Genomic DNA, 14,661 nt, shown 5'->3' on the forward strand with positions numbered 1-14,661 from the left:
TTTTATAAGTTTATCTAGAAAGCGGCCGGCGAGATATTTATAATATTAACTATAGGCCTTAACTAGCTCTTATAGCTTTTTTTTTAGATAGTATAATTTTAATATCTCTATTTCTAGCTTAGGAGAAATCTCTATATTTCCTAAAATTACCTATATTTCTTTATAGTATTAAGCTTAATTTCTTTATTATATATGGCTTTCTGAGCCTGGTTTAGGAAAAGAATAAGAGAGTTTTCTCTTTATAAGCTAAGGTTTCTAGAACTTATTTATAGCTATAACTTTGTTTCTTCTATTTATATTTTCTTAATACTAGTTACTTTTTTCAGGTTTTAAGTTCTTATATATAATAATTAGAACCTTATTCTAATTCTTTTTTCTAGGCTAATTATTTAGCTAGATTAATTTTCTATTCTTATAATTAATTAGAATACTAGTATTTATAAATTACTATTATCCTAAAATTATATTATATTCTTCTAGTCTTATAACTAGTATAAGTACTAGAACTTTTCATTTATTAATTAAGAATATAAGCTTAATATAATAAGTAATAGATACGGCCTATTTATTATTAAACTTTTTTATATTATAGGATAATACTAATTAAATAGGCTTAATATCTAGAAATTATTTAATTATTTTTATAAACTTGAAATTAATAAAAGTATATTTATTTATTCCGGTATTAATAAGAGAAAAAGTCTTAATATCTAATTTATTATTACTAATTATATAAGGAAGTATAAATACTTTATTTCCTAGTAACTAGCTTAAATTAACTTTTACTATATCTATATAATATAGCCCTAAAAAGAAGATTTTTTTTAGGAGTTCTTATTTCCTTATTCTATATTCTTAAATAGCTTATTTATAGTAAGTATTATTAGCTTAGCTATTAAAACTTGCTTTATATACTTGGTTTTAGGCTTTAGATAACTTCTAGATATATAACTAAATCTATTATAGTTATAATACTTGAAATCTAAGAATTCGGGATTCGAAATAATAGGCTTATTTATTACTAGAGTTTTGAAAGCAGGCTTTATATAAAGGGCGTTTTCTAAACTTGGCTTATTTATATTTTTATTAGCTTTTTTAGATACCTAGTCTTTTTTTTTATAATAAGCTTAAATTTACTAGTTATTTATAATATAAATAACCGGATTATTATAGTATATAGCTATAGCCTCTTAAAGCTTTTAGGTAAGCTTATTATTTAGGTTATTCTTGAGGTCCTATAAATTAATATTTCTATTTATTATATATTTTAGAAATAAAGTATAGAATTCCTAAAAGATCTAGCTCTTTTTTATAAATAGTTTCTTAAAGGCTTACTAAGTATTATATTTCTTATTTAGGTTACTATATAGCTTTTCTAGATAAGTATATAATTCTCTAATAGTCTTATATATATATTAATTATCCTAATTTAGGTAAGAGGAAATTAGTATAAGAGTATAGCTATCTATATAGCCGGAAATATAAATAATCTTGAGATTCTTTATTATAAAATATTTATTAGTAAATAATAAAATAATAAAATAAATTAGTATATTATAAAACTATAGTATTAAATTTAGTATAGAACTAATCTCTATTTCTCTTATAAGATTTAGAGAAGCCTTCTCTAAATAGGAGGCCCTAATAATATATATATAATTAGTAATTTATAAGCCTAATATATATAATATAAATAGTAGTTAGTTAAGATATTAAAGGGCTACTAATCTCCCTAATTAATACCCGTAATATCCGAGGTTTATTATATACCCTTAAGTTATATATAACCCTATATATATTATATTTATCTAATAAGTATTAGAATTATTATAAAGCTTATTCTTAATCTAAACTAATTAATTATTAAAAGTAATACTATTCTTAGTTATATCTTTAAAAATAAGAGAATTAGGGAGTTTAACTAAATATCTACTTTCTAAAATAAGGAAACCGGTTATTTCTATAGGCTATATAATAAGCTTCTTAATAATGGCTTTATTCTTTTATAGGGCTTGCTTAGTTTCTTTTAGCTAATTATAATAATTCTTGCTATAGGCAAGAATATTATATATCTTTAGAATTAGCTTAATTATCTTCTCGTATAAAGCCTCTGGGCTTTAGAGTAATTCTTAGAAGTCTGCTTTTAATAGAACAGGTTCTTCTTCTTCTTTAATTCTCTAAAAAAGAGTATCTCTTCTATTATAAGTATTAATAGGATATTCGGATCTCTTAAGAGACTTAATAAGAGGCTCTAGTCTACCTTCTAGTAGTATACTAGTAGTGTCTTATACTATAGCTTCTTCTGGCTTGCCTAGTTATTCTAGAACTTGCTTTCTTATAGGTCTTTATTTAGTAATAAGATTACTAGCCTATTTACTTACCTGGCCGGTCTAGGGCTTTCTTGCCTAGTTATTCTAGGGCTTTCTTTTATTCTAATATTAGTTAACCGGTACGGGAGTAGCTATAATATATTACATCTGCCCTTGTTAAAAACTGATTAGGTAAATATTATTTAAATCCTCTATAGGATTGAGAAGTAGGTGAGCTTTGAATTATATTACGAGTACAAGATCTAGGGCCTAGAAAGCGTGGTTAGACTATCTCTATTTTAATAATTTAAAGCTAAAGAGAGAAGAGGATCTCAAAGGAGCCTCGGATCTAAATAATCGCGAGCTATATACGGGCCCACGTACTAGCTTAAGCTCGGAGTTACATGCAATAATCAGGTAACTACAGATGCCTCGCTAGCTCTAGTCTAACCTCTACTAGTATCATATATTATAATAACTATAATATATATAATTATATTATTTATATGAAATAACTTTATTATATAAGTAAATAAGCTAAAAGATATAATAATAAAATAAGAGCCTTATTAGTTATTTTATTATAAAAGTATATATATTTATTTATTTTAAATAAGTTATAATAATATTTCTTAATTTTATTACTTTTTTTTTTAGTTTTATTTACTTTACTTCTTATATTAAAAGGCTTTATTTTATAATTCTTAAATATTATAATTAATAGTATTTTGTATTTTTATATATATTAGTAATAAATATTAGTTATTTCTTATATAACTTTATAAAAGTTATATTAAAAAAAGAACTAAGTATTTAAATACTAGCTTTTATTACTTTTATAAGTTTCTTCCGGATATAATTTTTTTTAAAGTTTTATATTTTGCGATTCTCTTAATATATATCTAGTATTAACTTATTTAATAATAAGTATTATAAGACTTAATTATTCTATTAATTACTTTTTTACTTAGTAATAAAATTGATTTATTTTTTAAGATACTATAATTATAAGAAGTAAATACTAATTTTTAGAAAAGATATAAGAGATTAATATAATTGAAAGTTAGAGGCTAAAAACGCTAGCGGAGATAAAGTTAAAACCTTTGTAATTGTAATAATTATTGAGTATTTGTATCTTGCGAAACAGATCTAAATTATATCGATACTGGCGTTTAATATCAAATATTGAACGCTGGAGTTCGATATCACGATATTCAGTACCAACTTACGTGAGTCTGTGCGAAGCGGGGCCGAACACAGTGCCATAGCCTGCAATTCTAGATGTCAGGTAATATCGAGCCAAAGAATGAGATGCACAAGAGCGATCAGGTTGCTCAGCCAGACCTTTTCCATTCCCGGGTCTTACTTCACTTGAGATGCTAAAGATTTTCAAGTGGAAGAAACTTGAAATGCAAACCGCGTTGACGAAGTGTGCCAGTACGTGTTCCCCACTAATTCAGTCGTTCGAATTTTGAGAGATTAAGATAAGTAATTACACTTCTACGTGCTGACTTCTGGATACTTCAATAAGCAACAAACGCAATGGAAAAGTCAAAACTTCGTAGATTTCATAACGATTTCAATGTCCACTCCATTTCACTGTCGATTCAACTAACATGACGCCCGAATGAAATCCAGGCAGCCCAGCCTCAACGAGAAGGGGAAGAGTTGGGCTATCAATCCCGAGGCAGTAATCTGGGAACCAACGCACAAACCATGTGCGGGGAAGGTCGAGACTGACAATGAATCTGAGACTACACTCCGAGGCTAAGAAAGTAGATTAAATATATATGCTTATAACTGTGAAAATGAGTCTGCGGCTCTCACACGCTTCCTGCCTAGCCCATATTCCATCCGCACCTATTAGAGTAGGCCCAGGGATTAGTATTCCAAACACCTCGCTCCCGGGACGCATCCCAACCATTATCCTTGTCGGAGGAGAGCAGCTGCGAATAGTTGCCCTCAATGCAACTCAAAGTCTAGACCAAGACCAGGAACCAGCGGTAACGAATCAGGGCAGGTTCTGCTAGAGATGCCGGTGCTTCTCACTATGAACGATGAGCGAAAGGTAGTTCTTTGGCCGGAGATTCGATTTGTGGGCATGGAGGGGTTAACGGTCCCCGTGGAGTGAGGGCATCACGTGAAGAATGCGGGCTGAATCACTCAGGCACGTGCTATTTGATAAGAGGGACCCAAAACTGCTCTGGCAGGAACCAGGTAACGGAGCAGAAATGGATTCCCAAGCAGCATTGGGCAAGGTAACTATAGCTGGGGCAGATAGGAGAGGTTCTACATTGTGGTGCTCAGGATGCTCAGGCTCTGCTCAGCAGGCTTGGCAACGATTCTTGACCAATCAATTCCCTGTCGATAGCGCAATCTAACCATCCGAGAAGAATCGATTGCTATCGATAGGGAATCGTTCTGCCTAAGTATCTTTCCTAGTAAATTTGTATAGGAAGTACATCGAGGGCCCAAGCGAGGCCTCGGGGAGTTAAGCGAGCCTCACGAAAACTCTCCTACTCCTCTCAAGTTGAGAGTCTCAACTTGATATTGCCGCATCAGGACTAAATTAAGTCTAAACCCTTAGCGGGATATATTATCAAAAAGTGAGAGTTAATTAGAATAATTATATAACTGAAGGTATCTTAATCTATTCAGTAGTTATAGAGTTATTTATAATTAAAGTAGAAGGTGCCCTGGAAGCCACTACAATTATAGGGCCCTAATAGGGGCTAGCTCGCTTAAAATCGATTCTCAATCGCTAGCATTAGTAGCTTACAGTAATGTCATTGATTGTTATCGATTGGCGATATTGGCCTCCCAAAAGAGGACGGGGGCCTGGGCTGCTTTGACCTAAATACTGTAGTAACGGCGTCAGCTGTAGCCGCAGTGGCAAGGGCAATACAAATGCCTTGGCTAGTATGGGCCCAAATTGCCAAAGAGCTAATTATTAAAGAGGCCCAAGCAAAGATAGCCTCGCAACTGATCTACGAAGCAATTAATATGCCCTGGATCCAGTAACTATACCCTAAACCGATTATACCCTATAAATTTGCCTTTATCTGGGGCCGGTAGAGGGAGCTTATAGCTTCTGCCGTAACTGCTATTGCGAGAGAACTAAAGGATATCTATAATATACTAAATATATATTTCTGGTACTATCCGTAAGTTGCCCGAATAACAGGTTTGGGACCTAGAGTATAGGAATTAGATATATAGGGAGAGATATAGGCCAGAGATAAGAAAGTAATAGGGAATATCTGGAACTCTATAGAGGCAGAACCGATAATTCCAGGAGGGCTTATAATAATATAAAGATTAAATACTAAAAAAAGTATTAAGAAAATTATAGAGAGCCTTCCCGAGAAATAAAAGGCCTTCTTGAGAATAAGAATATAGGACTGGATTTGCCCGGCTTAACCTCGATTAAGCTTTATCTTTAGATATAAAATATAGAACGAAAAGGAAAGCCCCCAAACCTGGGGATTTACGAGAGTATATAAGATATTAATAAATTAGAAACTTTCGAATATTAACTTTAGTAATAGAACTATAAAGCTATTTATAGTATTATAAAGGCTAATTAAAATAATTAAAAGCCCGAAATAGCTATAGAAAGTAGTAAATACTAAATTTAGGATTCCTAAAATAAGTAATCTAATATAGTATTTCTTATATAATAGAATAAGAATAAGAAAAGACCTAAACTAGCTAGTAGAAAAGCTTTAAATATACCTAATTTATAGGATAGATCTAATAATATAATATATATAGCTAGAATATATAGTTATAAAAGCGGTCTAGAAGAAGCTTGGCCTAATTCTAATAGATCTAGGAAATATAGAATAAGGAACTAGGCTTATTTTCCTAAAAATAATTAATAAACTTATTATCTTTATAGCTTTTAGCCTATTCCGAATAAAAAATCCTAAAAACAGAAAGTAAAAGGTTCTCTACTAAACTATAATATAATATATTTGGAAGAACTTCCTATTATACTTCTTTATATCTAACTATAGGTTATAGGAACCAGGTATAGCTAGAAGTAACTATAGAGAAGTAATTAAGAACCAGGCCCTAGTAGACCGGATAGCTTATATACTAGAGAGATATTAAGACCGGGAAATAAACCCGACCGAGTTTAAAAAGAGATAGAGAGAATCCCTGCTATAACTGAGTATTATCTGCGGGCCGAGGTTCCTATAGAGAATCCCGAGTACAGGAGAGGAAGACCCTGAACCTGAGGCGGACGGGATTAACCGTCTGGAACCGGATAGAGACGTAGAATGGGAAACAGAGTTAGAATCAGAAAAGGAATACTAGAAATTAAGGTAATATAAGGTATGGCAGACCGAGTATACGACTTCTCCCTACTATATAGAGTCGAGACCTATACTTGGCCAGCCGTTAAATTAAAATAAAGGGTACGAGTGATCTAGTAGGTTGGGTTCGATTCCCGATATCTGGCTCCTGGTGGCATGATACCTCCCCCTGGCCCGATCTTAGTCATCACACAATTGAGATTGGCCGAACGATAAACAACCTAAAGCTGGATTGGCGACATTGCCAATCATTGCCAAGCTTGCTACTCAGGCTCTGCTCAGGCATGCTCACGGTCTGCTCCGTTATGCTCACTCTCAGGTCAGGTCAGGTCAAAGCAGCAGTTGCTCACGTCCGCAGACTAAAACGGAACCAGCGAAAGAAAAAATTAACCCTGGGTCCAAGGGTATTGTCAATTAATTTTCTCTCTCTTAGACTTTGCTTTCGGTTAGTAAGCTTGCCGCTCTTGCTCAGGCCTAATTGTGACAGCTGGCGTAAGGGCATGATCTACCAAGGACAGGATATCAGAAACAGGCACAAAACGAAGCTAAGCCGGAATTACTTGGGCGGAATAATACTAAAGGTCGAGGCATTCTCTTTACTTTGTTCTACAGCTTAGCATTTTCTAATACATGAGATTCTTTGAACTTTGAGCCTTCGACCATTGCATTGATCCCGCCGTCACACTAATCACCCTCGGCTCAGTCAACTCACCTGAGTTGCATGAGCACCCTGAGCAACTCACCTGAGCACCCTGACCAGCTCAACTGAGCAGGCCTGAGCATCCTAAGCAAGATTTACTATATCGTCACGTGTTTTGACTTCTTGCTTTTTAACCAATCTTACTTGATGTGACCTCTGTTCTCTCACATCACTTTTGTCAAGTTTTAAGGGGATGCTCAAGGAGCTCAAACAAGTTCCTAAGAAACCCAAAGTGGACACTTTCCAAAAATATACTTAATGCTTTGCCTATTGTGACGGCTGGTATCACATGGTTAATACGGACGTAGTTTCAGCCGAAGGAGTTGGTTTAAGCTAAGGTTCCAAGCTATGGTTTAAACTAAGCTCGGATTCCAAAGCTCGGCTTTCAGTGGTCTTGGCCATACCTACTTATCCACTGCCACACCTCACTTCCCTCCTTAGCTTTAAATTCTCAAGACATTGGAATCATTGATCTTTGTGCCTCGTTCCATCGCTTTGTTCCTGCCGTTACACCTATGATATAAGTTGGATTAACATAGATATCCCTAAGGGAAGTAGTTCTTTTCCCTTTATAAATTCCTTCCTGCTCTATACTTATTTTAATATGAATACCTCTCTTCTTTAATCTCATTATTTGTTCGAATTCCTAAATCTTTTATAAAATTCGTTTTATCAATTACCTTTTATCTACTATTCCATGCAAGTTACTATTTCAATATTATTAATGCCTAAAAAGGAATCAACTGAGGAGTTCTTTGGACGATCCCGTAACAAAGGCGAAGACGTTAACAGCAGCTCAGATGGTGGCAGAACTGCACCAGAGCACGTGTTTATTACATAGACCCATTGCTGACACTCGATAAGTCAACCAAAACATCGGCTTATACGTCCACCCCGTCCAACGCGCGCAAATCATACCGATTATGGAAGCACTTCCAACAGCGTTGGTGCTTTGTTAGTCTACGAGAACTCTCCAAGTCAAGTGCCCCTTCTGCCTCAGTCCCCATGAGAATGGGGTCGGGGAGCTCCCAAGAGACATGCAGAAGACTACTAATTACCATATATCTCGTGGCAGTTCCTATCGAATCCTGTACCTCGACCAAGAGTCCGACTTCACTGTCCCTTTTAGCTAGGCGTTAGACAAAGAAGAAAGCATAGTCTATACTATGACCCACTAAGGCCAGCTCTATAATCCTCTTTCACTAAGCTCTTAACCCCAGCGTCTACTCAATGAATACCGGAACTCGAGCCGACTAGATAAGAATAATAAGGTTACTGCAAAAGACAAACTCGTAATTATAGACTCTCTAAATAATATGAAATTATCTGATTTCTGTAACGGCGCTGGCTGGGGGCCATATAGGGGTGGCTATCACATGACTGGTTTCACCTAGCTAGCCGGCGTTTCAGTAGTTTTAGCTAGACTTCCCTTCTTTTATTCCCTTTCCTTCTCTCTCTCTCCTTCTTCTCTTTAGCTTAGTATTCTCAATACATGGGATTTTCCTGGATCTTTGAGCCTTTGTACCATTGCCTCGATCCCGCCGTTACAATTTCAAAGAACTCAATAATAGCTAGAGAGATTTTATAAACGACTAATCCTTTCGTTATAACTATTATCTTTTAGCTTACTTTCTAAATAATATGAAATAACTCAAAGCTCTTTTTTACTAATATCCTAAAGACTCATATATAAATATTACTAATAATAAAGGAAATAACGGAATTCTTTATACCGCAGCTAATAATATTAGATTAGATATTATTAAATAGTTAAAGTAGAAGGAAGTCTTTATTAATTAAAGGAACTATTATAATAGAACTATATTAATAGAGGTTATCTTATAAGGACGTCTTAAAACCGTCTAATTCCTTATTAATTAAAGTATAAGTATATATATAAAGGATATTAACGGATATTATATAATTATCTTTATTACTAATTCCGAACGGAATAAAGAAGAGTATATATTTCGAGTAAATAATATAAGAATAGTATATCCGGATGCAAATAAGAAGTAGAGACAAATTTTGACTTACTTAACGAGATACGAAACTATAAGCCGAGGTTCCTTTAATAAGGCGGAATTATTATAAATCTATTAAAAGCATTTTATTAAGATATTACCGAACCTACTTTATTATACAAGTTATAATATTAGACCCGGGAAGGAATCAAAAGCATTTACGAGGCTTAATCGAGAAGTATAATATCTTATTATAAGTATAATAAGTAGCTACTTGTAAAGTTAAAAGGCAGACGTTCTAAATAATAAAATATAAATAGAGAAGATATAGGACCTTTATAAAACTATTAGCTTTAACGTTTCACTAAGCTTCGTATTATATATAAAGAAGTAGCTCATTACGTACTATATGGATTAGTATTGGGTTTTCAATAAGTATAATTATTCATTTACAAGTATGAAGTCGTTGCAATATACGAGCTTACTTGACGCTCTTTTAGGTCTACTATTTACGATTATCACGATTAACAAATTACGGACGTGCTTTAATTATTCGGCCTTTTATGATCAATTTTGTAATTATTTTATGAATGTTAAAATACGGATCGTTTATGTGAGGGAGCAAGTTGGAAGTAATTAGTACTTCCTCTGCCTCTGGCGTGGCACTTTTGCGCTTCCGACCACGTTTGCCCTTACCTTTGGCTTCTTTAGTAATATCTTTTGCGACACGCTTCGCTCGTGCTTCCTCAAGTTCTTTAAAGCTCATAACCTTCGCCTTTCCTAGCACTAACGACTACGTCAATCGTCGAACCTTGGCTTCGTTGTTAATTGTGGTCAGGAATTGAATTCGATCCTCTTACAGGACACTCTTGGTAAAGGACTTCTGGAAAGCTTTAGTACATTTCTGTAAGTGCCTCGCTAGGTTTTGTCTGCTCGTTTCATCTAGCGTAAGAGCGTCCCGTTGGATGATTAGATCTTGTAGCGACATGAAAGCCTCTGCTGACACTAGCGTCATAGGCGTTTACGGTTCTACGTCTTGCCAATAAGACCCTGCCTTTACCTTAATAGCTCTTGGAATGGCTAGTTTAACCGGGGGGACGGGCATACTTTTGAGTACCCTATCTGGATTAAATAGGAACAGACCGCTTATAGCGAAACCGGCCTTGATATTCATTAGCGTGAACGCTATTTTCCTTGCAAGGCTACATAGAGAGGTGAAGTGCTCCTTGCTGATCGTATTTATACCTCCTTGCTCGAGTCGATTAAACTAGTCACGATAAGCTGCCTTGAGCGGAGCAAACGGTACTACATCACAAGCTGGAGCTTGTGGGAGGTATGAGAAGGGAGACGACATAAAAGAATATTGTTGTCGAAACAGAACTTTAAGATTTCGAGGGTCTTGTGCATTCCAAAGCCGTCGCAGATCAAGACGCGTCGTCTCTTGTTAGCTCGTTCTTTGGTTTCGGGATCAATATACGCTTAAGCCACTCTAAGCTGATCTTAGAATCGGTATAACCAGAGTCGGAGCACGCATACTGCCATCCAGGGGTAGGAAACGTGGAAGGATAAGGTCCCACCGAAAAAAAGAGTCTTATAACCAGCGGAATATCAGAAGTAGCTCCAGAACCGAGGTATCGTGATTTATCGTGAATTTCGACATATTTCTCGAATCTGTGACTAGAATTGTCCTGATTCGTTAATAGGACAGAGTACTAGTGAGGTTTCTTTATTTAGATAGCTGTGCCTCATTATGGTTTATGCCTTGGTTCTGGCGCAGGAAGACCCTGAAAATGATTGGCGAACAGCTCGGCCCTGAGGGTGGCGGAGTACAAGCTACTGTTTCAGGGTCAGCCTTACGGCCCCCAACAACTCTCCCCCTTACAGGTCGGAATTCGGAGGCTTTTCACCGCCCGTTTTAAATTCCAGGTTTCCCTACAAATAATTGGTTGGAAATACGTTCTGCAACTGAAATATAAGCACTAAGGTGGGCCTGCATGGATGATCCCCTGTTTTCCAGCCCCCGCGTTCCGAAAGGGTCAGGGCTGACATAAGATGTAAGTTATTTAGGTATCGCCAGTACTAACCGCTCGGAAGCGGAGATTTTTTTCGATGGCAGGATTTGAAAGTAGACCCTTTGGGTCGATCTTGACGCAATTTCGAAAACTCTTTTGCCCCGAAATACCGTTTAATCTGCACATCCGATCGTCCCCATTTCGTCCCTGTCTTTATCTCCACTCATGGATCCTTCTCCCTCTCTGAATTATAATCCGGTTACCATCACATCACCATGCCAAGTTCAAATTCGGCGACGGGGCTTCGCAAGGAAGCAAAGAACATCAATCCAGATGAAATCAATCCTTTAACAGCAATGACTCAATTGCTATCAAATCCTTCCCCGTATCCGCCGGTTGGAGGCACGAGCACCTGGAAGATAGGATGGAAGACGCCAGTATACATTTGTACCTTTTATCTCACAGGTAAGACATCTTTAACCTCTGTGGAGCTTGACTCACCCTAATTCTTAGCTCTACTCCTCGCAATTGGACATTTTATCTTTGCATGGAGTTTAAATGGCCAAGCGGTACCAATCGACGGTTTTCTTCGACAGTCTTACGTGTCAGCAATTTCCATTGCTTTCGCCCTAAGTTTTCGATCTATGCTTAGCGCATCGTTGTCCATCTCCTTCATTCAACGTCTATGGTCCTTGTTTCGGTTAAAAGCAATGAAGGTTTCCACGATCGACTCATTGCTCTCCCTCCTCCAATCACCTCTCAAACTACTACACTTTGAAGTTTTATGGAATGCAAGATTTGAATGGGGATTTGCTATATTCTGCTTTTGCATCCCAATTGCGACAGTATTCCCACCAGGAGCGCTTTCTGTCGTATTGAAGGAGCAGCGTCAACTAGAAACTAATAAGCAGGTTCCAACTTTCATCCCGACATCCAAACTCACCGACAACCTGGCCTTTCACAATGGATCTGGAATTCAATTGGTGTATGTGTTCAAATATTGTTTTTTCGAAGTCGCAACATCACTGACTGACATGGAACTAGCACTCCACGCCAAGAAGTTGTCCGTGTGGCATATAGATCAATAATGGCGGGTTCATACATAGCAGCGCTATCTCCCTGTGGCCAGAACTGCACATACGGACTTACATTCCAAGGCCCAACTCTGCAATGCAGCAACGTAACTTACCAGAACCTTTCTCTTTCGGCCATCTACGCCGACTATTCCGTCCAAGGAGGCGACTACCGAGCCGCCGGAACTCTCGTCCAGGAGAACTTCGATTTCGAGATCCACTATTATGAGGAGGTTGATCTGCAACACGAATTCGATCCAGAGAAATACATAAGCTGCTTCCTGAGAAGAGCGGATTACTTTGTCAATGTCACATATACGTCTGGTACTCCGATCCTCGACTTCCAAGTCAACAATTCGCAACCCATCAACTCTACGACTCTTCTCGTACCCGGAACACCCCGCAACTATACCAACCCTCAGCCCGCCCTGCCTGATGATAAGGATTCAGCTGCCATCGAGAATCTCAATATATGGGCTATCTATCAGTCAATGGTGCAAGCCATGAGTGGAGACGTTGGGAGATATAGTTCGTACTCTCCTATGCACCCCGCTATTATATCCCCGGGCATGTCTAACTAATGGGACGTATCTAGGTGAATACGACCAAGAGGTCAACGACACCATCGTCCTTGAATCCTCACTTGTCCAATACCTCGATGACGGCGGTCTAGCCGGAGTGAGATTCGACATCACTGAAGACAGCCTCAATTCCATGCTCCACAATATCACTCTCTCGACCTTCAGCCTCCGGCTGTGGGATACATCCACAGACGTTGTAACCAGAAACTACGTAAACACATACAGCTTTGCCGGCGAACAACGTTACAACATGGTCGTACCATACGCAGTGTGCTTACTTCTCGCCTTGGCCTTTGTGAGTATTGGACTGGCCTCACTGTACGAAAATAGCGTTGGGGCTTCGAACGGATTCTTGCAGACAATACAAACTACGAGGGGAAGTATTGCGTTGGATATCGCCGCGAGGGGCAGCTCACTTGGTGGACCGGATAACATCCCCATGGTGTTGGAGGACTTGGAATTGATGTTTGGGGAGTTAAAGGAGCCGTATGGGAAGGAAGGGGCTGTTAGGCGTGCGGGTTGGGGCACGAGAGATGAAGTTAGACCTTTAGTTAAGGGAGAATATTATGATGGATAGAGTAGAGATAAAGTCATACACCGAATTGCAATGCCATTTCTTCTCTCTTAACGCGCTCAACATGCGGCTAGATCGTCTTCCGCAGCAACAATGCGAGATTTGTGCCTTTCTTCCTCTTAATCCCATCTATGTTTCCAGCTTTTACAGGCCTTAAACCTTACATCCTCTTTACTTACGTCGGAACCTTCGTAAGGCTGAAGTGGATATCTCTTTGTGGAGCCGAGGATGCCAACCAAGTCTTCCGAAGCATGGGCATGATTAAGTGAATGTGGTCTTTAAGTGTCGCTTGAAGCGCCTGATGAATACGCCCAAGCACAAGCTGGGCATTCGGGCGCGCCAAGTTACCTTAGAGATGCAGCGAAAGTTTACCAACCTTCCAAGCATCAGGAGAAATATTAACCCGAACTGGTCCAGCACAATCCTGCAAATCCATGCTCATATTCGCGCCTGGAATCTATTTTGATCTATGCGTTAGTACCATCTATTCACTTGCCGATATCAGCTAAAACTCACCTTATATACAACAGAAAACGGTTCCCAATTGGATTAGTATACGGTGCATACTCAATAATGCCCATAACCTGATCTGCCGTCTCATTGCCATACAGGAACTTTATAAATGCATAAGTCATGTCCATCCCTATTCCATTTTCATCAACACCTTTACTCCCACTCACCAATCACAGTTTTTCACAAACGGAAAGAAAGAGAACGGGGGTGGGGGGGACAAACCAGCAGAAACCCCTAAACTGGTCCACACATTCCCATCCTGTGTCCAACGTGCGCTCGGAACCCAAGTTATATTCGTACCCTGAGTAATAACATATGGCCAAGTGGATTTATTCGTAGTTGTGCGCTTGCCATTTAGCACCCCTGAGCCCGCTAGAACTCTTGCACCCGTGCAGACGCTCACGCGATACTATAGCTCGTGATAACGACTTTTAACAAACTGTTCGAGGGTAGTATTATTCGCTGTCGCGTGAATATCTAGCCCCACGCGTCTTAAAACGAGGAGAATATCGAGTTTAAGAGCAGTGCAATATGCGTGTGTTGCCGTTATTAATAGTGGCAATATATGGTTGTGAACTACTAGTAGCGAGTAGGGCGCCATAATAGGTTGCGT

General features: G+C 37.7%; 1 protein-coding gene across 1 annotated transcript; it reads left to right on the plus strand.

Moving 5' to 3' along the window:
- The first annotated feature begins 11,413 nt into the window (after positions 1-11,413).
- Positions 11,414-13,594, plus strand: K444DRAFT_587095 (uncharacterized protein). The gene is made up of 4 exons (XM_024878009.1): positions 11,414-11,772; positions 11,821-12,292; positions 12,352-12,908; positions 12,976-13,594. Exons 1-4 carry the CDS (start codon positions 11,583-11,585, stop codon positions 13,536-13,538), a joined length of 1,782 nt encoding a protein of 593 aa, XP_024738038.1. The 5' UTR covers positions 11,414-11,582; the 3' UTR covers positions 13,539-13,594.
- Positions 13,595-14,661: the final 1,067 nt, after the last annotated feature.

The sequence above is a fragment of the Hyaloscypha bicolor genome (genome assembly GCF_002865645.1).
Source record: "Hyaloscypha bicolor E unplaced genomic scaffold K444scaffold_56, whole genome shotgun sequence".
Lineage (NCBI taxonomy): Eukaryota > Fungi > Ascomycota > Leotiomycetes > Helotiales > Hyaloscyphaceae > Hyaloscypha > Hyaloscypha bicolor.